The following is a 23,956-nucleotide window of genomic DNA, read 5'->3' as shown; positions in this document are numbered from 1 at the left end:
GTCAGCAGGCCCCGGTCTCTCATTGGCTGGCTCTCCTTTCCGTTAGACTGGAATGCGCTTTGCTCCAATTTGGCTTGGGGTGGTCTCCGTCTTCAGTCTGCTGTGTGGCTGTTGCAGTCGGTCACTGTTATTGATGTTTTTTTGCCTCGACATTTCCATGGAAACTGTCCTGGGTTAGGTCTGATCAGCAGCAAGCAGCAGTGCGTGAGAATGGAGATGGAGGAGAAAAACCCGGACCCCAAATACGGTAAGAACAGTTTGTTTTACGGCTTTCTCTTCGATCTTTCTTTCTTTTTTCTTTAAACGGGGGAAGAAATGGAAACAATGACTGCAATGGATGGATGGGTGTGGACCTCATGAGTGTCATGCAGATCTGGAGCTATCCACATCTTCAGCAACCGGACTATTTTTTTTCCCCGATTTATCTTTAAACTCTGAGAAAACGCCCTTTAAGTTGCATTTAATTATTCAGTTTGCATTGCACAGCGGGTGTAGAATGCGTACTCTAAACGAGTCGTTTATTTGTCATTAAATTACAGCCTGTATAACAAACTAAATATAGCTAAAAAAAAAAAAAAAATCGAACAAAAACTAAAGGTAGTTAATTATTGCTCTTTCGGTTAATTAGGGGTAATAAACAGAACTAGGTTGCCGGGTTTTTCCCTATTAGGCTTTATATGGAGGCGATTCTGTACTGCAGGAACACACAGAAACAGAGCAGAGTGGAGAAGGAGAGCACATATGCTGTCTCTTGGGCTCCATAACCATTTGGTATTTTGTAGATTGACATATGGCTGCTTCATCCACAGATGCACACAGCCTTTTGCAAACACATACATTTCACAGATGTTCACAGCTTTTGTATTTTTATTACATTTTCGTACACTTAGTGTGGAAAAATAATCTTCTATGTCAGTCAAACGTATGACTCATTGCAGATTATTATGTGCCACACATGCATTTTTTCCACCACCACCAAGTTAGCAGCCCACAGCAGCCTGGCGTGGTCTGGGCAGGGTTGTTATTCATATGGACTGTTGAGTCATGAAGTTTTTGTAACCACTGTTATTCTTTCTTTAATACTCCATGTCTACATTATTACATGAAAGGTTGTTCTTAGAAGGCTAAAAACCAAACCACAATCCTCATGCATTGGGAAAACTGCCCTAATACTGCCTTACTATTGAGCTATTCCTTATTTCACAATGCAAATTGAAATGTTAAATCCACATCTTCTCCAGTCAACTCCCATAGTGGGCCATTTCCTTGTGGTTTTCCTGTTGCTATACAGTGATCTGTTTTCCTCAACTGCCCTCTCCCATGACTCAAGGGTCAAAGACCATAAGCCCTTTAAACTCAAGATAAAGGTTTATACGACACCAATGTACAATACACATTTCAGCTCCTTAAACATGAGTTTTTATTTGGAGTTTCAGTTTAAACTGTAAGCAGTCACTGGCTTCTTACTACTATTGCCACATTTCCTCCATGTCTACGAAAGTGTGCGTGCTTGCAGGCAGGCCACAACCCGCTCTGCCTCGCCTGTGTTCAGCCTTGTCTGTACTACCCACTCAACAGATTTAGGAAAGTGATTTTCAGTCAATATCAAGCTGGGAAATAAACACAAACACACACACACACACACATACAGCTCTGTACACAGACAGAGATGCCGCTGACGATATTCGTCATTTTTGATGATCATTGATTTAGTTGGTTTTAGAAAATCTGCTTTTTCTTGATGTGAAAAGTAGCGACTCTGAGGAGTAACAAGAGACAGTGATCAAAGCCAGTGGATGACAGATTTATGTATCTCCTTTAAAAAGACTTTAGTATGTTTCCTTGTTCCACTGACCTCATTAGTGGCTTCAGGAGGAGTATTTGAAGCAGTTACAGCTGCTTGGCACAGTACAGGAACAGTTTTACACAGAGTGGCTTCTGTCCTGTATTGTAATGATGTTCAATGAATCTGCGTGCCTGGAATATAAAGATAAAAAATTCAGGGATAAGCACTCTTGTGACGAGATATATTCAGAATGTCTCCTTGTGTATGCAGTCAGTGAGTGTACATACAATCATGCACAACCACAGTAGCCACTATCCCATTAAGGTAGGCAGGGAAAGGTTCATCTGATAACCCCTTTGGGCCCATTAGCACATCATCAGTCATGACATCATCTCTCCCTTAAACACGCACACATACACGCACACAAACAAATACACGCAGAGTCACACACAGTACTATACAACTAAAGGCTGGATCATTGGCAGATACTTTTAACCCGTTACTGACCTGAACCTGAGATCTGAAGGGCCTTATACATTTTCACAGCCTAGGTTCTGTGTAATGAAGTACCTGAGGACATCCGGTTACCAAAGTGAAAAAAATATATGTATGTATTTTTAACCTTTTAAAAAATGTGTTTAAGGTGGCAGACTGACATCAGTGAACATTTTGCCAATTACATAAACGAACAAGACGACTTACACGATATTTGGCAGCCTGAACACAACAACAAGAAGAACAAATCTGCTCGCATGCTTTTCAGCACAATCAGAGATTGTTTTATGGACAAAACAGGCAAAGAGCCGCCTGTTCCTCCAGCTCTAATGGAGCTGTGTCTCACATTCACAGATGGCCCTACAAATGAAAGGCTGAAGGGAGAATCTCTTAATGTTTATCTTCAGAAGAGAGACAGAGGAAACTTAGTAGTGATGGCAGACTGTGTGGGGTAAAACTAAAAAGCAACAATAATAAATGCTGGAGAAGAAATATCTAAGCACTCTGTTATTTATTTATTTATTGCAACTCTTCTTTTACAGTATTCTTGCCCAGAATAAATATTCTTACACCAATAGCTTTATAACAGTTTGGTAGTTTGAGCTCTGTTCCATTCAGGTGCTATGGCTTAGCGGCTCTGCTATCATTGGTAAATTTATGAATGAGAAACACACTGTAAAGTGGGTTGTAGATCCTAATAAAGGTTCAAAAGGTGCTACGTATGTGTAGATCATTCAAAATTATGTCCCCAGTGGCCCCTACTCATTTTGTTTGAAGAGAAAAAGCGAATCTACTACTACTGTTCTTAAAAAAAAATCGATGTACGTCAGTGCTAATACAGGTTAAAATGCTTGATTCATAAGAACAAGGCTGATTTTTGTGGTCATGTCTATTTGCAGAAGAGGCCAAGATACAATATTGTGCCCAAGGCTAAAGTCACCCTTCATTTGTTTATATTTTGCTAGAAAAATGAGAAATGGGTGTAGCAAATTATCAAAACATCTGCAAACATTCATAGGGATACAGTATGTAAGGCAAAAACAGAACTTGCACTATTCTCATGGGTTTGAAAGTTAATATTTGACATGATGGCCTTTATTCTTCAGCGCACTCTGAACTCTCTTATACCTGCATTCTTGTAATTACTTAAAATAGCTCAGGGGCAGATACATCTCTCGGGTTTTGTGTCAGGTCTTTACTCGATTTTTGGCTAATTCTTAAAGACATGACCTTCAGATAGTGTGCATCTGCTGTAGATGCTTTTTAAGCCTGCCACTTTGTTTGTCTGTTTCTTTTCATCCTCTTTTTGTCAAGTTTCCTCTCATTTTTAAAAGACTGAGATATTTCAAGTCTCAAGTTAAGACTAGACTAAAAGTAAGTTAGACACAAAACAAAACAGCAAACATGTTTAAAGTGACCCAGCACATGATCACATGGGAAGCTGTGCCAGAGTCTCAGAATGTGTAAATTCAATGCACTAAAACTCCATCCGGCCATCGGCTTTGAACTGAGAACCTCTTTGCTTTGGAACAACCACAAGTGTTCACACGTTGCACACGTTGCACCACCGGTGGTTAGGTTGATTCATTAACCTGTAACCCCAGGAACTCAACTAGTGGTTTTTTTTTTTTTGTTTTTTTGTTTTTGTTTTTTTTAAAGTTTTACCATTATTTTATTTTATTATTTTATTTTATTAGTGTATTTTACCATTATATAGCTATTTATGAAGAAAAAAATGTAATCAAATGTACTGAGAATGTTTTAGGGTTTTTTTAAATTTCAGATAAACTTCCTGTGAAATTAATAGTTTAGCTAAGACTTTATGTTCTAACTGCACCATTCTGAGAGTGTTTAAAGAATGTTGTCACGTTTCAGTTCATAAAATGTTCCCACACTGTTACAATCCAACACTGAGTGTGTATTTGAGGTCTGAGATGAAACATTGTTTCATTATGTGATTCTGAAACTGTTTTCATAATGTTGCACTGAGAATGTTTTTCCACTGTAATCTGTCACATGCCAGCAGAGGTGGTCATGTGCCACCAGAGTGGGATGGCGTTATCTCTGATGTGCTTATCAGCTCATTGCTGTGTATATGTCAGACATGCGCAATGCATCAACATTTGCCATTGGATGACTGTGGTTATGATGGCTTTGTTCATTGTTCCGTTTGAAACCACTGAGAGGTGGGTGCGCTCAGAATGAGGTAACAAGCTGATAAAACAAAACAGGATGCCGAGGAAACAGAAAGAGGGCAAGTCGGCTAAAATTTTAAGAACAAACGACACAGTAGCTCAGGGGTGAGAAATTTTTTTTTACAGGTGGCAGTGCAGCTGCAGCACATGCAGGCACACTCTGTAAAACACAGCTTATCTTGTTGATTCAGTGAACTGAGCTGAAGTCTGAAATAACCATTATGTGTTGGGGTTAAAGACTGTTTTGATGTGAGAACAAGCACCCACAACTGAAGCAAACACTCTCTGCAGCAAGATGTATAAAACTGGCACATTTTAGTTTTTAGTTCATGTTTTTGGCAGCTTTGGCAGTTATCAGGTGCCACAAGTCTCTGTTTATTTCGATATCCTGTCTCAATTTTTCCATCGATACTTCTTTGCTGCAATTGGGCTGACGCAGCTTTTGCAAGGAGGAAACCCACAGAGTAAAAGAGGGAATTGGAGGTGAAGGCAGAGCTTTGAAATCTAAAATAAGGAAGTGAAGAGTAAGAAGCTAGAGGACACGCAAGCACTGTTATACAGGAAGGACCTTTAAAGAAACAACAACAGAACACAGAACACTGAGACGTATCTGTAAAACCATCCGTGACACAAACTGAGAGCAAAACAGCACCGGAATGACAAAATATGATGGAAAAGGTAATTCGCAAGCCTGCATTTCTTACATAACTGTGACTGAACGTCTTTTTGATAGACTTGTGAGATAGTTGAGTAATGGCTCACAGTCCTCTAATTGTGATGGCTAATGTGCTGCTTCACTGCTAATAAGCATAGTTTGTCTCAGACAACGTGACGCTTTTTGGTCGTTCCTCCATTGTGTGAGGAGAGCACGTGTGTTTAAGTTCTATATGTGTGCGTGTGTGCAAGGGAGAGTGTATTGTTTCCTCGGTAAGTGTAATGCAGTTAGAAGAAACAGATGGGGCTGGCTCTAGTGCTCGGCCCATTGTTTGTGCTATAGATCCTTTAATAAAAGTATCTGTTTTTAAAAAAATGTTAAAAACTGCTCAACTATAGATTTTAGGAGAAAGTAGTAGGCCAGGTTGACGCTGACAGTAATAGGTCATGTGTGACACATCACAGAGTCTGACATCAGTTCATATTTTAACAGGATGTAGCTTGTGTTTATTAGTGAGAAGTCTTTTCTCACTGATTCTCAAAAACGTTGGCTTGCACTTTTGGCTTCGTTTCACTGTAACCAACGTGGGTTTGGTTTATGCTTCTCTCCCCTGTTGAGTATGAGGTGTTTCCATGGCGGCTGGCGATGTCCACAGGGGGCTCCCACTGTCACCGGGGAGCCATTTTGTGGGTTGCTAGGCATGACGGTCAGGCAGAAGAATCCTTTTGTTCTGTAGAAGTCACTACATGAAGTCACTCTAATGAAATACTCCCTTGTACACATATATACATTCCAGATAAAAGCATTTTCTGCAACACTTTGGCCTGCAGCCTACCTGTAAATGTGTAGTAAATGTAGTGACTATTATTTCGTAGCTAGTTTCACTTTGGTTTAAACACAGAGGCAGTGACAGCTATATTTTGAATGCCTAATTTTTTCTTATTATCCAAATTTCATTTATTTATTTCACTTATTTATTTTCGTGTAAAAATGTACCAAAAGCTGCATATGTAAAGCAGCTTACGTCTTTCTCTTTTTCTCTCTTTTGTTTTTGGTTCTTTCTTTTCTTTCTTCTTTTGCATTTCCATAGTAGACACCACAGATACAGACAGGAAATGTGGTGAGAGACAAAGAGGGAGGATGTGCAACATGACTCCATTATTGAAAGGGCGGGCCTGTCATAAAGTGTTTTTACCATAAGCCCAAAAAAGTGTTGAGCAGCTTTACTGAACACTTAGACAGACGTGTTACATAAAAGAGGAAACTTTTTTCATTACAATTATGACATATGCTATGTCAGTCATAGATAGTGCTATATTTAAAAAAAAAAAAAAAAAAGGCCCTTTCCTGATTTTTTGCATATTTGATGCCAAAGCTGTCAGAGCAATCAGGTTGCTTATTTTCCAGTCAGCAGTCCAAGACCCATATAATCAATCTGGTATTATTTTAAACATTAGATGCAGCAGATACAAATTACTGAGAAACAACACTGTCCAACATTTTTGCTTCACCGGGAGTTTTTAATTCTATGCTTTCAGCAAAAATGAAATATGAAGACAAGACACAGCAATGAAGGCTAAAAGGGGTCAATTGTTAAATGTGAAAAATAATGACCTGTGACTCAGGCTGGCTGTTGAAGGTTAGGATGGAGTTTTGCAGAAGAAGGAGGCATGTGAGCTGTTAAACTAATAAGCCAAGAAAGGAGGATAAATCTTGACATATTCCCAGCTGCCTATGTTATGCACTTTATTAGAGTAGCTTTGCATGATTCATTGCTTCAAATAATGTTTATTTATAATTTTTTATCTTAGTCTTGAGGCATACCCTTTGTTTTTCCTTTCGAAGAAACAAGCTCCCTTACCTATTAATAAAGTAGTAGTAATGCAGTATGTACTATTTTACAGAAAAAAAGGGGAAATTATATTAGGTCCCATTTAAAAATCACATTGACAGAACTAAACACATCTAAGCGGGCCAAAGATTTTCTGCTGCCAAACATTATGGCATAGAAATCTGAGTGAAACTCCTGGGTAGCTGAAGAGGCCGATGAATGATGGGATGCAAATGTGCAAGTTGTTGAGGTGCCTCACCCACATGGGCGAGGCAAACTCACAAACACAGAGACGTACACAGGGGACAAGAAACACAGGGAATGGGAGGCAAATGGAAAGACGGGAGTCTTGGTGAAGACCATAAAATATTTATGAAAAATCATTATGGACTCTCAAAATAGCTGTAAATTATATATTATTTTTCTGTAATACAAAAATGTATCTTATATACTTTATTCACAATCCAAAAGCAAAGCCCAACAATGTAATTGTATACCTGTGTTGTTAACTTTTAATACATGTTTGGTGTAGTTGTTCTGCCCCTTATCAAAATAAATTCCAAGAAAATTTAAATTAAAAAAATAACCATGCCCTTAAAAGTTGTTAAAATTGTATGATTAAGATAGACAGTGTATCCCATAAACGTAATGTTGTACAAGTACACTGTTATACTGTGAATTTATATTGAGCTGTATCTCCCAGATCTTTCGACATGTGTCTGTCTCAGATAGCTGACCGGTCAGTGTCAGAGCCGACCTGACTGTTGTCCATTCATCCATCGGGTCACCAGTCCAGTGCAGGGATAACACAGAAAGACAAACAGCCATTCACACTCACATTTACACCTACACCAACTTTAGAATCACCAGTTAACCGAACCACAAACATGTGATTTGGACTGTGGGAGAAAGCCAAGGTACCCCGAGAAAATCAGTTCAAACACAGGGAGAACATGAACTCCACACAGAAAAGCCCCAGGCCGCCAGCTTTGAAAGCAGGATCTTTTTTTTTTTTTTGCTGTGAGGGAACAGAGTTAACCACTGCCCCACTGTGCTCCACTTCTTTCAGCATATGTTTATTTGTTTATTTATAAGGAACCCCATTAGCTTCCACAACAGTGGTTGCTAGTCTTCCTGGGGCCCAAACCATCAAATACCACCAAATAAAATGTTACACAATGAGTTGGATGCAAATTGTCCACATAATTTGGCTTTTACATCCACAATAAGGTTTTACAATTCTGAAAATGTAAACATGTGAATATTAAAAATTATATAAAAAAACCAAAAAAAACCAAAAAACAAAACACTCAAACAAAATACGCAATTTCCATTACAAGTGACATTACCCTCTACAATTTTTACAAATAAATTAAAAACTGCCTAAATAGGCTTTTAGGTGATTTTTAAAATTATGAATAGAAGCCAATTCTCTAATTGCATAAGGCAACTTATTCCACTGAAAAGATGCTCTAAATATAACAGAGTTTTTCAAAAAGTTACTTTTAACTCGAGGAGTTACTAAATTGTGGTTAGTTGAAAATCGTGTGGCATGGTTATGTATTTCATCTGGATACTACGGAGCCCCCCAGGGGACATGGGAGAAAAAAAAATTACGGAGGAAAAAAAAAAAATTAGGGAGAAAAAAAAAAATTAAGACGGACTTTTGCGAGATCTCGCAAAAGTATTGCGAGCGCTCGCAAAAGTATTGCGAGATCTCGCAATAAGTATTGCGAGCGCTCGCAAAAGTATTGCGAGATCTTGCAAAACTCCAACAATGGCGGCAGCTACTTAGTTGTAATATTACTCTTTCTGGGTCACAAAATACACTTTTAAGATATTTTGAGGCGTGAATGTAGTTGTGTAAACGTCAGATACCTGCTCGGTTTACAAGACATCACATATTTGCAAAAGAGCTCCGACGTTTTTGGAGATCTGACACCCACTAGCTCGAAGCTAACGGGAGGTCGAGACCTACTACAGCCGGGAGGAACACCGCTTTCCCGGCACATCGTGCCTCGACCTCCCGGTCGGCTTCGAGCTGGCGGCCTCCGAAGAATGCGGCTAAAACTTTTGCGAGATCTCGCAATACTTTTGCGAGCGCTCGCAATACTTATTGCGAGATCTCGCAATACTTTTGCGAGCGCTCACAATACTTTTGCGAGCGCTCGCAATACTTTTGCGAGATCTCGCAAAAGTCCGTCTTAATTTTTTTTTTTCCTCCGTAATTTTTTTTTTTTCCTCCGTAATTTTTTTTTTTCCTCCGTAATTTTTTTTTCTCCCATGTCCCCTGGGGGGCTCCGTAGGATACTGCAACTGAGCATAAAAAAAGTGTGGTGTGTTTACCAGTATTGCTTTCTTTAAAAATACAAGTAAGCCATAGTATAATTTAGCTTGTACAGAAAGCCAAGAAAGTTTATCGTGCATTTTATCAATACTTGTATAATATGAACACCTTAACACTAATCTGGCCGCCCTAGTTTGGACTAACTGAAGTCTGTTCAGATCTGTCTTATTAGCTGCTGACCAAATGATTGAGCAGTACTCTAGATGAGATAATACTAGTGCATTAATGACATCTTTCATAATTGAAGAAGTGATATAAAAAGAGCATTTCCTAGCTATAGCTATGCCCTGTCCCATTTTCTTAATAACAGAGTTGATGTGCTGAGACCATGAAAGGTGGTGGTTTATGGTAACACAAGTAATTTAATCTGGGTGACCTGTTCTAATACTGATCCAGCTATGGAAAGATTTAGTTGTGGGCTGTTGACTAAGCGTACTCTACTTCCTGTTAACATGGCTTTGGATTTCGACACGTTTAAAATCATGTTGTTTTTACTTATCCAATCAAACACGTTCAGCAAATCTAGTTGTAATACGCTTGTCAATTCAGAGTGGCTACTGGCTGAATAAAACATGGTGCAATCATCAGCATACATTACAAGATGAGATTTATCCAGGACATACGGCAAATCATTTGTAAAGACTGAGTAGAGAAGTGGACCGAGGCAGCTGCCTTGGGGTAGACCACAGTTCATATAACAGCCCTCCGAGAAATAACCATTATAATAAACCTTTTGCCTTCTTCCAGACAAATAACTTTCCATCCAGCACAAAGCAGCTAGTGAAAATCCATAACATTTTAGTTTATCTATCAAAAGATCATGATTTATCAAATCAAATGCAGCACTAAAATCCAAAAATACCACCCCGGCCAAATTCCCATTATCTAGATATTTGTACCAGTTATCTGTCATGTGAATGAGAGCTGAACTGGTGGAATAACCAGGTTTGTAGGCATGTTGAAACTGAGTGAGTAACTGATTTTCTGTTAGGTAATGTTGAATTTGTTCATAGACAATCCTCTCCATAATTTTACTTAGAACGGGGAGTAGACTAATAGGTCTGCTATTGACACCATTAAAAACGTCATTCTTGTTTTTAGGAATGGGAATTATTTTCGATTCTTTCCACTGCAATGGAAATAAGCTGTATGCCAAAGATCTATTAAATATGTGACATATAGGAAGGGACACGAACTTGGCTGCAACTTTGAGCAGTTTACTGTCTATGTTATCAGAGCCGGAGGATGTATCGTCAGGAAGTGATATCAATAAGCGCTCTACCATCTCTACATTCACTGCCTCAAACTTAAATTGGCATTGCTTATTATTCATGATAACATCCTGTATAAGACGACGTGATAAGGTGGGATCACCTCTGCTCATATTAGATTTTAAATTTGTTATTTTATTGCTGTAATAATTCACAAAATAATTGGCTATGTCCTTAGCTTTACTTATAAATGTACCACCCGTGTAGATGTGAGACATCACCGGAGCAAGATCTCTACCCATTATATTATTTAAAACTTTCCACACCTTTTTGCTGTCCTTATTGGCCTCCTTGAGCTTAAGTTGATAATATTCTTTCTTCTTGCGCCTATTCAATTTAGTTACTTGATTTCTTAACTCGCGATATCTTGCCCACTCTTGTGGACTGACAGACTTATGTGCTTTTGCTTTTGCTATATCCCTTTCTGACATTGCAACCTTAAGTTCATTATCTAACCAAGGTGCGTAGTTCTTTTTAACAGTAAATCTTTTTAAGGGGGCATGTTTGTCAGCCAGGTAGCAAAAGTTTTCAATAAACATAGATAATGCCATATCAGGGTCACTCTCGAGGCAGATGTCAGTCCAGTGAATTTCTTTTACGTCATTAATATACTTATCTGCATTAAAATTTTTGTATGATCTATGAAAAATAACCTTTTGTGCAGTTTTCAGTGGTTTCATTTTCTTGGTCAAACCTACAAGATTATGGTCACTATAACCAACTGGAATAGAAACAATATTAGAGCAATGCTCAGGAACATTTGTATATATATGATCAATATGATCATATATATGATGACCTATGACCTCCTGCGTTGACCGTGACCCGGGTGGGAATGGTGATCATCTGAGACAGGCAACAGGCCGACGCTGATGAACTTATCTTTTTCCTTAAAGGACAAGAAGGAGCTGACCAATTTATATTAAAGTCTCCTAATAAGAACATGTCTTTGTTTTCCTCAGTTACTCTTTCCAGCATTTTACAAATTCGTTTTACATACAACATATTACTACTTGGGGGTCTATAGCAGCAACCTGCTAATACAGGCCTGCCATAGAGCGGGTGTAACTGAACCCACACAATTTCCAGGTCGTTAAACATTAAGTCCATACGTAGTTTGCTTGCCATATTATCATTAATGTATAGGGCTACGCCCCCTCCAAATCTGTTTCTGTCCTTCCTATACAACTTATAACCGTTTATTTCAAATTTATTATTCTCAAAGGCAGCATCTAAATGTGTCTCGGAAATAGCCAGCACACTTATCGTATTTGTTGACAACAGTGACTGAATTTCCTGAACCTTATATTTAAGGCTACAAATATTGACATGAGCCACTGAAAAATCTTTACCGGAGAATCCGGGAATAAGTATAGGATCCAACATTTGCAGACCGATCGATCTCAACAGCTACAAATGGCAACATTGCTGAAGTCTAAATATTAATTCCGGCGTTCTGTGACCTCGGTTTAACAATTAATTTGTCATATTTCAGGATGGCAATATCACCTCTGTCTCTGGCCGCTCTCAGCTGTGGTTGTGGTTTACATTTTAAAAGACGACCATTAATCAAAAAATATCTCTGAAATGAGAACAAATTAAGGAAACCTCGGGTTTCATTTCCCCAGGTTTAATTTTGGGATCAATTCACCGCAGCCTTTGTCAAGTATCAACAGACTGAAAGCCATTGTTTGAAGTCTAATTTCTAATAACAGGCATTACTAAACCTGTTGTTCTGTTTTCGTCCACAGGGGAGTCCAGAAAGTTTGATCCAAACTTCAAAGGGCCGATCCACAACAGGTGAGACGTCTGCTTTGATTACTGGTGATCTTTTGCTGTCGGCTGTATATAGCAGACTTTAATGGCAACATGTTGCACCTGCTTTCCCTTCCTCTTTTCTTTCCTCAGGGGCTGCACAGATATCCTCTGCTGTATACTCTTCATCTTAGCCTTGCTGGGGTACTTTGCTGTGGGTATCATTGGTAAGACTGATCTCTCATCACTATAGTGTGTTCTGAGCATTATTTATATTTAGGTTGTTATGTTTTTTTACCATACAAAATTTGTGCATGGGTGGTGTCTAATATTATTAATCAGAAGTGGGAAGTGAGGCACTACCTTGGGTGGAGTGAGATGAACTTTATTAACATGTAGTCCAAGTCGTGTGAAAATGCCTGTTTTTACAGTAGCCAGTCTACATAAGCCAAGTTATAAATAAAATAGTTTCTGACTGGTTGTAATTCTACTGCCTCAAAGAAGGAAGTAAAACATCCTGTTCAACATCTCTGTGCAGCTCTCCTCCATTGTGAGGTTTGATGAGACAGAAAGCTACTTATGAGCTCGAAGCCAGAATAAACAAGTGAGAGTGATTTTTCCAAAGGTTTTCTCATCATTAGGCACCACAGAGGTAACACTACCAATAACAGCTCCCAGCTACTTGCATTTTGGAAACATTTGTGAAAATTCAACCATTGGCAAAGTTATTTAGGTCAAAACACCTGCCTGTTTATTGTGCATCATGCACACTGATTACTGCACGTACTACAACATCTGTTTACAAAGTAATTATTTGCATTATCTGCGACTTGAAGTCTTGCACATCGGCTACATTCCCTCCACCCAACCACAAGCCCCCACTACAACCAATACCTTTGAAAAGCAACATAAGTGGCCATCGGTTTTCAAGCAAAACATACAATGTACATTTACTGTTAAATTATAACACATATTCCCAACCTCACAGGACTTATCGAGCAATTTATTAGTGACTTTATAAATAGATTGCAGCTTAGAAAAACCAGGAAATGTCTCAGACACCACCCAGTGGGAAGGAAATATAGCTGAAGCCAAAGTTAGCTGAAATAGATAAGCGTTACGCAACATGTTTTATTTTTATGTTATGAGTTACACTGAGGATCACGCCAGTCTGTCCCACACTCTGTGTATGCTGTCAAAGCTGGAAGGTGTTTACACATTAAAGTCACAATACTGTGTGGGTCTACTTTCTCAGTCTTTCTTTTTAACTCCTTCATGAGGCTGTTGTCTAATTTAAGACCAGGAGCTTTTTTAAACTCAGACTTTAATTCAGAAATGTTCATATATCTGAATTTCTAAATGTATTAGAAGATGTTTATTTTATTTAAGCATTAAATAAAAGGAGCGTGCTCATGAGGAATTTAAGATGGTATTTTATTTCTTTACTTCCTGATGTTCTCTTTGCAGCCTGGTCTCAAGGGGACCCCAGGAAAGTCATTTATCCCACAGACAGCAGAGGTCAGTTCTGCGGACAAGCTGGAACACCTCTGGAGTAAGTTACAGTGTAAAAGAGCATTTGTGTTCTTGGAAACCTTCTATAATTGGATGATCTTAAGTATGATAATACTATAATAACAACAATAAAAATAATTGCTTTAATCTCATACTCTTTATTTAGTGCTTACATTTATTTATGATGAATGCAGGTGGTCACAACAGTTTAAGAAATGTTCAGAGTTACTTGTGTGGCCACTTTGATCAACACAGGCCACTGTAGCAGTCAGCAAATGCAGTTATTTTACAAGTGATATGGCCTGTTTTACTAACACACACCAAAGGATTTGTTTGGAGGAAATACTGGTACTTTAATTGCATGTTACTCAGCCTGAACTATGAAATAATTACAAGAAATCAAATCAAATTTTCTATTCTAATTCTAACTGGAGAGTTTATTGAATCTTCTGACAAGTGTTGAGCGGGCGGGCAGCCCGGGTTCGAGTCCAACCCGCATGTCTTCCCCACTCTCTCTGCCCCTGCTTTCCTGTCCTCTCTTCACTGTGTCTATCAAATAAAAGTTGAAAAAGGCCAGAAAAAAAACATTATTCTTAGCAACATTGTGATGAGGTTTTTCCTCTGGTACAGAGGAAAAAAATAGGTATTCTTTTGTAGATACACTAATCGATAGCGAAATCCAACAGGTGACCAGGAAACAAAACCAAACCACAAAAGATGGTGATCACAGTTGTAGAAGAAATAAAGTTCCCTAAAAGACAATGGATAAAATAGGACTTCAAATCAAGACTTCAGAAACCATAGAGTTATATTACAATGACTGCATCATTATCGTCTATGAAGACCTAATAACATTGTCATTTCACTGTGACACAACAGGAAGAAACCACTTCTGTTCTACTTCAACATCCTGAAATGTGCCAGCCCTCTTGTGCTGCTGGAGTTTCAGTGTCCCACCACACAGGTCAGAAGCATTACTCACTTTATTTTAAGTTGTTCTCAGTCTACTGTAAAGTGTTGAAGTTACGCGGTTAAATGTTAATGTCTTTGTTGTTACATGTGTGCAGTTATGCGTGGAAAGCTGTCCTAATAGGCATCTTACATTGATAAAAGCCAAGGTAGGAAATAAAGATGACCAGGAATACTACAAAAAATACTGCAAGGAAGGAGTGGACTTCACTGGACTGGTAAGCATTGAAAAATTAGATTATTCATATTGTACACATTTCAAGGGGTTCTGCTAAATGTGAAGTAAATTGACTGTTTTCTATCAGAGTCCGCCAGAGATCCTTAAAGATGGCTTGTGCCCAGCTATGCTGATGCCCAGTAAAGCCTGTAAGTGAGATTCTCTGTGTTAAACTGTTTTAAAGGACTTTTGTTTCTGCAGGAAAGTGAAACTAATAAAACCCCTCCCTCCACAGTCACACGCCGGTGCCTTCCTGCTTTGGCAACATTAAAAGGTGGTGTTGTGGTGGTGGGCAACGAGACGACTTTCGATGACGGAAATAGTGGCACTGTCAATGCCAGTGATGTGCTGGAGGCATCAAAGTGAGTGTTTTTCATTGTATAGCAACATGTATGTGCAGCATGTTGCTATTTTATGTTGTCTTAAACCCATAAAACATAAACAACAAAGTGTGTGAAATGAGTTTGACCAAGTGAAACTTTTCCTTCATATTTGTTCTTCTTTGTTCATTAAATTTAATGTTTGATTAGCTAGTTTGATGATTAATTTATTAATTCAATATCAGCCTTAAGCTGTAAGCGTAAGACTCTTTCAGCCCTGTCCAACTGCTGTTTAGTGAATGATTGCTTGTTTTCAATGACCTTGGCACTTATCATGCTAGACATGAGGCATATCAGCTTATCAGTCTCCCTTTACATCTCACTGCAGTGACCCTGGCTGAAGCCTCTGTGTGCTTCAGTTCTGCTCTATTTGTGTTTACCTCAGAAGGTCCTTGTGTTACTGTTTTCCTTCCTGCTCTCACTGCAGAGAGGTTTTCATTGCTCCCTGTATGTTATTCAAGAAGATGATGAGTAATACTTCCTGTTGTTTTCTTGCAGCTGACAGCTTCCTAGAGCTGGATAGCTTCATGCTCCAATACTAAATTGTATGTGGCATATTATGTCAGATATGTTTTCATATAAATTTCATATAAATTTATAACTTAATTATTTTGTCTGGTGACAGCTATGCTTGTTTTCTTAATCTTAGTCTATTAGTTCCTCGGTATAGATGTCCAAAGCTAACAAAAGGTTATTGGACAGCTAATGTTAAATGTTAAATATTCAAAGGTTAAAACTGTAGCACTAACATCACTGGAACACTGGAAGTGGTGTAAAATCCAAAATTCAGATCATAAATGACCTAGCATGAGATCATAGGGTAGTGATTCATCAGCATAGCAAACAGTACAGACAATAGTTAGGAGAAAGGTCCAAAACTACTGAGTCCGTGCACAAAAGCAACACAAGGAATTCCCTTGAACAAAATAAAGCAAAGTCCTGTGAAATATAACAAGAAATAACTGAACAAAACCCCAAAACATCCTTGTAGCCTCTGATGAAGGTCAGTCAACCTTTGGAGGAAGCCTTGTGTCTCTTAAACCTTTTTAACCTATGGGTAGTCACTCTGAAGTCATATCATGTCAGGGCAACACTACTAAATGAAGTTAGTGTTTAGCCGTGTGTAGCAGGCAAAACAGTCCTCTTCATTGTTTTAGTAAGTTTTTACAGACAGCTGCAGAATGGTGGTAAACTGAAAAGACAAAATGTTTCTGAAAATGTGTTAAAATAGCAGAGAGCTTATGATATATTTCAGTAATTGATCGGTTCATGTGGACATGTGCAGAGGAGACAGTGGATTCATTGGGCAAAGGATGACAAATATAGAGCTGCTAGGTTGAAGGAAAAGAGGAAGAGGCCTCAAACAAGGTTAATGGAGGTAATGAAGGATGATATGAAGAGGGTTAGTGTGACAGAAGAGATAGGGGGCAGATCCACTGTGGTGACCTGTAAAGGGAGCAGCTGAAAGAAAAAGCTGAAGAAGAAGAAGATCAGTTTGTTTACATGACCATTTCTGACTTTTTGAGTAACCTTTTCTTATCTTTTGTGACTTTTAGGGCTCTATACAACATGGGGTTCTTTTTAAGCATCCGTTCTCTAATAAACATAATATTTCTAATATGACAGTTAAATGTTTAAGGATATAATTGGTCATGTTTTTAGACTCATTTCATTTTGTTACAGGAAGTCAAATATAGCTGTGGAAGCTCGTCAGGTTGCCATGAGAATCTTTGAGGACTACACTCATTCTTGGCATTGGATATTACTGTAAGTCTCCCTACTCTCTGCTATCACAGTAATAGACTAAATGTTCAATCACAGAACTACATAACTTATAAATTAGGATATAAAACCAGAATATATAGACAGAACACCTTCATCACCAAGTCATTAACCATAATATGTGTCCAGCGGTCTGGTGATAGCCATGGTCGTCAGCTTGATTTTCATCGTCCTGCTGCGATTCTTGGCTGGCATCATGGTCTGGATCATGATTATTTTGGTTATCCTAGTCATTGGTTATGGTAAGTCCTTAGCTTCTGACAAAGTTAAAGATTGTTCTGACTGAAAAAAAGGTCAGCCAATTAACTTGTCCATTTTTAGGCATTTTCCACTGTTACATGGAGTTTGCCAGCTTGAAGGGTGAGCCTGGTGCTGATGTCACCATCCGTGACCTGGGCCTGCAAACGGACTTCTCTGTCTACCTGCAGATCAGGCAGACCTGGCTGGCTTTCAGTAAGCACAGACACACTTTCATTGTTTAGCATGTCTGTGGATGAAGAGTTGACAAATCCCATTAATCTGTTGTGTTCTGTTCGCAGTGATTATCCTGGCTATTGTGGAGTTCATTATCATCCTGCTACTCATCTTCCTCAGGAAGAGAATAATGATTGCCATTGCCCTCATCAAAGAGGCCAGCAGGTCAGTGTGAAATGTGATTTACACCAGGATCTCCCTGGTCTGTTCTCCTGGTTAAAATTAAAAAGTAACCAGATGTGCTCACATATTTAAAAAGTTAGCAGTAGATCAGATGAGAATTATCCCTCGCTGTTTTGATCTTATGGTATGCAGCTTTAATGTTGCACATCTCGTCTCTAGCCTGGCATGACTAGAAATCAGATGGAGTTTTATTAATTTAATTGCCAGCTGTTATGTTAGAGTACGCCTGTCTAGTGTTAAACAGCTGAGATAAAACAGACAAAATTAACCACCAGTGGGTAAAAGTAGCAGAGTACGTCACTTCTTAAGAATCAGATATTTCCTGTATGACAAACCCGAAGACCAAATGTAGCTCAGTGGACTATTGCACATGCATTCATAAGATGTGCATGAACTATTTCTGTCCCAGCAAGTGTTAGGCAATAATATGTTAATGCTGTAATCATTGCTGGTGCTAAAAGATTAATTGCATTTGTTTCCTTAGCAATAAAACATCATTGTAAATCAGCTTTACCTCTCCTGCTATACAGTATTGCACTCTTAGAACAAATGTATTAAAAAAAATGTGTTGGACACATTTAACAAATTTTGTGTGAATTTTGACATGACGTTTTTAAAAAAAAAAGTATACCATTTTCTTTGTCAGAGCTGTTGGCCACGTTATGTCATCGCTGTTCTACCCACTGCTGACCTTTGCCCTTCTGGCTGTGGTGATCGCTTACTGGGCCATTACTGCAGTGTATCCTTTCAGTTGTCTATGATAATCAAAGATAATCCGAACCTAATTGTCTCCTTTCATCACGGTAGCAGGTATAGCATGACTTTTAAGCAAGGATGTACTTTGCATTCTTCTCCTTGACATGTCTGAACAGCTTCTTATCCACCTCTAATGAGCAGGTGTACAAAGTTTTCAACACCTCTGTCTGCCCATTCTCACGAGAGACCTGTAACCCCAAGGTATGCTTCTAAATGTCACTGTTCTGTTAAATTAGCCTGCTAAAGATATTGTAGGTGGCAAGGTGGCAAAGTTATTGGTTGTAAACAAGCACCTGTTTACCTGCACAGCAGCATAGATCACAGAACGAAAGATGTCTTACAATATGCCCCTTCTCTCTCTTTCTCTTGTTCAAAGACATTCAACTCCTCCAATGCATCACTTGTGTGTCCAGATGCAGAGTGCCTGTTTGCTTTTTATGGTGGTGAGACTCTCTACCATAAATACCTCATCCTCTTTCAGTTCTACAACGTCTTCCTTTTCTTTTGGTGTGCAAACTTTGTGACGGCCTTGGGCCAAGTCACTCTGTCGGGTGCATTTGCATCATATTACTGGGCCTTCAAGAAGCCTGAGGATATCCCTGCCTACCCCATCTTCTCCTCTCTTGGAAGGGCCCTAAGGTTAGAAAATACATTTTTAATAATAACAGTTTTTTTTATTTGTAGAATTGTTTTAGCGCAGCTTGAAAGGCTTACATGGTAAGATATCTACAACGCTGACAGGAAGTTTTCTCCAAAATGTTTAAACTTTTGTTACCCTAAGATAGAATGACTGATGCTCACAACTAGCCTCTGTTTCCTTGTGCTGATTAGATACCACACAGGCTCTCTGGCTTTTGGCTCTCTCATCCTGTCTTTAGTCCAAGTTATCAGGGTCCTTCTGGAGTATCTGGATCACAAGTTAAAAGGTGAGCTATAACATGTTACATTTGCCTTTTGGTCTCTGTTTATTGTCTTATAATTAAACTCTGTGTTTATATGCATTTACGTTGTTGATACAGACTGTTAAATATACATGCAAACTGCAAGTTTTGCATGTAAAGTACTTGATTCTTATGTTATCATAAACTGTTCCTGCTTCTAAGGTGCTCAAAACAAATTTGCTAAGTTTCTGCTAAGCTGCTTGAAGTGCTGCTTCTGGTGTCTGGAGAAATGTATCAAGTTCCTGAACAGAAATGCGTACATCATGGTGAGTTCCTGTAACTGGACACAGCGGCCTGACAGACCGTCTCAACCGTTAAAGCGCTTCACGATCGTCTTTTTAAATTTTTTTCCTCTAGATTGCAATCTATGGAAAAAACTTCTGCACTGCAGCTCGAGATGCCTTTTTCCTTCTCATGAGAAACATTATTCGGTGAGATTTCATTCATATTCATATTTTATTCACTATTTGCTATTCTTAGCGTGTTTTAATTCAACACTCTCTCATATTCTGCACAGGGTGGCTGTTTTAGATAAAGTGACCGACTTCCTGCTGTTCCTTGGGAAGCTCCTTATTGTTGGCATTGTTGGTAAGAGAGGTTTTTTTTATTTTATTTTTAGATCCAACTGCAGAGAGAAAAATCTGCCTTTCTAGTGTAGATCTACTAATTCACCTTTTTCCTGCATAGGGATTTTCTCTTTCTTCTTCTTCTCCGGAAGAATCAAAGCTGTAGAGCAGGCTGCTCCATCTCTCAACTACTATTGGGTCCCAATACTGGTAGGCACAATTATATTAATAAGGTTTGGTGTTAGTCTTCAGTTTGTCTGTGGCCATTTAATGACATGTGTGACTTTCTCCTGTTAGACAGTGGTAGTGGGATCCTACCTCATCGCCCATGGCTTCTTCAGTGTGTATGCTATGTGTGTGGACACACTTTTCCTCTGCTTCTGTGAGTAATTTTTGCCAAATATCCACATTTCCTCTCTTCCTTTTTTACAAACAGCTGTCTAAATGTGAGCTGCTGGTTTCGTCTTCTTCCTAACGGTTTTCTGACCTTTCTTCTCTTTGTCTCATTTTTCCTATTAATTTCACTTTACTTTAAACCCTACACATTCCTTTCTTTCACCTTTTCATTTTCCCTTAATTTTCCATTAACCCATTCAAAAACACAACATACCCATGCACTTATAAGGTGAGGACTTGGAAAGAAATGACGGCTCTTCTGAAAGGCCTTACTTCATGTCCCCTGAGCTGCATGATATCCTTTCCAAATCAAAGCCGGTGGAGGAAGATCGCAATGGTGTTGAGCAGGCGGATGCTGCGAAACAAGTGGACGAAGTTAAAGTGGAGGAGGAAACACCTCTTCAGCAGCAGGATGGAGAAATACAGCTGAAAGAACAGACAAAGCTGAAGGGGGAAAATGAGGAGGAGCAGGCTTTGCAATCAAAGATAGATGCTGACGAGTCAAAAGAGGAGAAGACGGAGGAACAAAAGATCAGTCTGGAAGATGAGACTGAAAGGAAAGAAGAACCAGAAGTGAAAGAGATGTCAGAAAAGCAGGAGTTGAAAACGGAGGAAAAGGTGGAGGAGGTGTCCGCTGCACCTGTGGAGGCAGAGAAAGAGGAGACTGGTGAAAAGAATGAGAAAAAAGAGGAGACTAAGGAAGAAAAACCTTCATCTGGACCACAGGAGTAGATGTTGCAAAGCACCTGAGGCTCAGAAAATCTCATAGAGCATAAAGAATGAAAGATGTGCAACTATACCTTTGTGATATGGACCTGTTAAATGTATGCCATACAACAAGCTAAAGTTTCAGATTGCTTTGCTATGTGAGTATAGGAGGGATGTCCACCTGGAGAGGGTTGAAGGTTTGAAGCAGGTCAAAAGCCCAGTGCATCTCTGTAGCTTGAAAAAAAACAAAACGCTCTTTGTGTTGGTTTTAGAACAGTGTTGGTTTTTATATCGTGAAGATCTGTTGAACATCGTGAGTGCTGAACCTGTGCCTGATTACTGTCACTAATATTTGTTGTCTTAATGCTGTTAACAAATGCACTACAGATACACTTAAGTACCGTGTTTACAGTCAGAACAAACACATCTCAATCAAATCTCTTTCACTGTTTACAATAATACCAGCTGACGCCAAAATGTTAACAGACATATTTGATATACTGTATGAATATTGGATTTTTTCCCCTATGGAACTTGTACATATACAGTAGTGTACATCTGTTATGTATTTTTTGGCTTCAGTCAAGTGGAGATCCTTGCAGAGAGGGGTTCCATATATTGTCTTTCCACCTACTTGCCTTGGTATTTTGGACTGACGTAAGTGCTGTGATTGTGTCGCCATGATGAAGCCATCGTGACCTCTCGGACTCTACGAACCCCCCAGTTTGTTTACTGATGCCTCCTGCCTTGCTCTGTCCCTCCCCTTAAATCTCTCTCTCTTTAAGCACTGCATGGTACTGACATGACCTTCTGAATGCTAACTAACATCTTAAGTCTCTGGATGCTTTTGTACCTTTTTCTTGTCACTTTGTGAAAAATCTAAGTCGTTTTTCCACTAAATTTTCTGATGACATTCCGTCATCACTGCGTGTCAATCTTGATTAAAGGTGATTGTATTTTAATCGTAGTAGTTCAGAATTTCAAGTTTGGTTGGTGTTTTGAAGCAGGTGAGTTTTCATGTGAAATAAATCCCTGGCAATGATTTAAAGCACCTTTAAAGCACACAACAACAAATTTTACATGCCAAAATCAGTCTGTATAAATTTCTCTTCTTCTTCCTTCTTAAAATAATTATCACTTGAATAAATCTACAGTTGGGCTTTAGATACTTAAATCAGAATATCTCTCTCTTTGTTATTAAGAGCATTTTCTTCACAATTGTTTCCCATTTATAGCTTGTGAGCCCTTAAAAGAAGTGGCATCGTGTATACATTGTGACCCTTAATCACATGCTATTGAATTTTGTGTGGAAGTTACTTGTGAACAGTTTGAACTAAGAGATACATGATGAGGTACATGAAGAAAGGAATGAGAAAAGTCATTAAAATAAACGATACATTGTAACCTAAATGTGCCTTTTCCCCTTTTTTCCTTTTAGTCATGTCATTCAGGGTTTTTTAGGAGTATTTAAAGGATCCCCCCCCCACCTATTTAGATAATACTCAAAGCAATTTACTTAAGTACACCTTAGGGGGCTGTAAGATAAAACTGGCGGCAGATAGACGATGCATAAATAAAAGAAAGATAGATTACAGATCTGTGTTGGTGTGTGTGAGAAAATTGTTCTTCAACTCTCTCTTGTCCATGTTGCAGTGGAGGACCTGGAGCGCAATGATGGATCACAGGAGAGGCCGTATTTCATGTCACAGGACCTGCTCACACTCCTCAAGAAGTCTAATGAAGATTACAAATCAATGGACTAAGCCTCAGTTTGTATTCATGGGTGTATTTTTCTGTGTGTGTGTGTGTGTGTGTGTGTCTCAAGTTAAAAGAACAAAAGGAGGAATTACAGTGCCATTTCATTTGTACATAAACAGTGTATTTGTATCTAACTGTCAAATCGGATTCATTTATATTGGTTTTATAATATTACTCTTTGTTTTGTATTTTGTGACAAACTCTTAATTATCTCTCTTTACCTCCATGCACAGGTTGAGATTTATTACAGAAGGAAAATGTGAGCTGGAGTTACAGATGATAAGCCCTGTTGCCTTAAGAGCTATTGCTTTCTGTTTCATTGTATATTTGGATTTTATGTCTATATGGAAGTTTCAGTGGGTACAGTTTAAGGCAGATTGAATAAAGCTGTGCTTTATTAGTTTAACTAAGCATATTGCACTGTTTAAAAATTAACTCACCAAAGCAAAATTCCTTAACTGCAAGTGATTAAATCTTAGTATGATAACCAAAGCCTTAAGAGATTACAAATGACCCAAGTGGTTTAACCTGGATATAGACTCAATATTTTAATAGCTTTGTCTTTATTCTTTTTTGTGTCATACATGCCACTGAAAATGAAACATGTTCATACTGTGTGAATTTTGACTTTGTAAAATGTTTACATTGTCTTTTCTTTTGTATTCAACTAATAAATGTTGGTTTTGACATCCTTTTTTGTTTTTAGTGTTTTGTTGGTTTCTTTAAGCTTTTCTTTATCATTGGATTATCATTATGACTGATTTACTCAGTCCAGCTGTCCATTACTATATGGTGCTGCTTGATAATGTTGGCAAATAACAGTAATATTTACATAAAATGAAATAGCATATACAAAATAATTTTATTTTTGTAAATATCTTTATCTTGGTAAAAACTACTACACTATAACAGGGTTCTACAGGGAACAAGTTGAGAACCGTCTCTACGACGGCCGTCAAGCCGTTAAATCTCAGCATTC

General features: G+C 38.6%; 1 protein-coding gene across 3 annotated transcripts; it reads left to right on the top strand.

The window, feature by feature from the left end:
- Positions 1-67: 67 nt before the first annotated feature.
- On the top strand, positions 68-23,669 carry slc44a2 (solute carrier family 44 member 2 (CTL2 blood group)). 3 transcript variants are annotated; one of them, XM_004538892.5, is made up of 22 exons: positions 68-247; positions 12,332-12,380; positions 12,489-12,562; positions 13,803-13,887; positions 14,727-14,811; positions 14,915-15,034; positions 15,122-15,182; positions 15,269-15,395; positions 17,097-17,180; positions 17,325-17,437; positions 17,517-17,648; positions 17,735-17,834; positions 18,499-18,591; positions 18,725-18,809; positions 18,985-19,247; positions 19,440-19,534; positions 19,712-19,815; positions 19,907-19,980; positions 20,067-20,137; positions 20,237-20,325; positions 20,413-20,497; positions 20,741-22,629. In XM_004538892.5, exons 1-22 carry the CDS (start codon positions 211-213, stop codon positions 21,241-21,243), a joined length of 2,529 nt encoding a protein of 842 aa, XP_004538949.1. In that variant the 5' UTR covers positions 68-210; the 3' UTR covers positions 21,244-22,629. The 3 variants fall into 3 exon arrangements, with proteins under 3 accessions (XP_004538949.1, XP_004538951.1, XP_004538950.1); XM_004538894.3 differs by lacking the exon at positions 20,741-22,629 and adding an exon at positions 22,873-23,669 and having other exon boundaries at positions 71-247; XM_004538893.6 differs by lacking the exon at positions 68-247 and adding an exon at positions 4,807-5,154.
- Positions 23,670-23,956: the final 287 nt, after the last annotated feature.

The sequence above is a fragment of the Maylandia zebra genome, linkage group LG6, assembly GCF_041146795.1.
Source record: "Maylandia zebra isolate NMK-2024a linkage group LG6, Mzebra_GT3a, whole genome shotgun sequence".
In the NCBI taxonomy this organism is placed as follows: domain Eukaryota; kingdom Metazoa; phylum Chordata; class Actinopteri; order Cichliformes; family Cichlidae; genus Maylandia; species Maylandia zebra.
The sequence above is the reverse complement of the archived record's forward strand: the minus strand, read 5'-3'. Positions and strand labels throughout refer to the sequence as shown.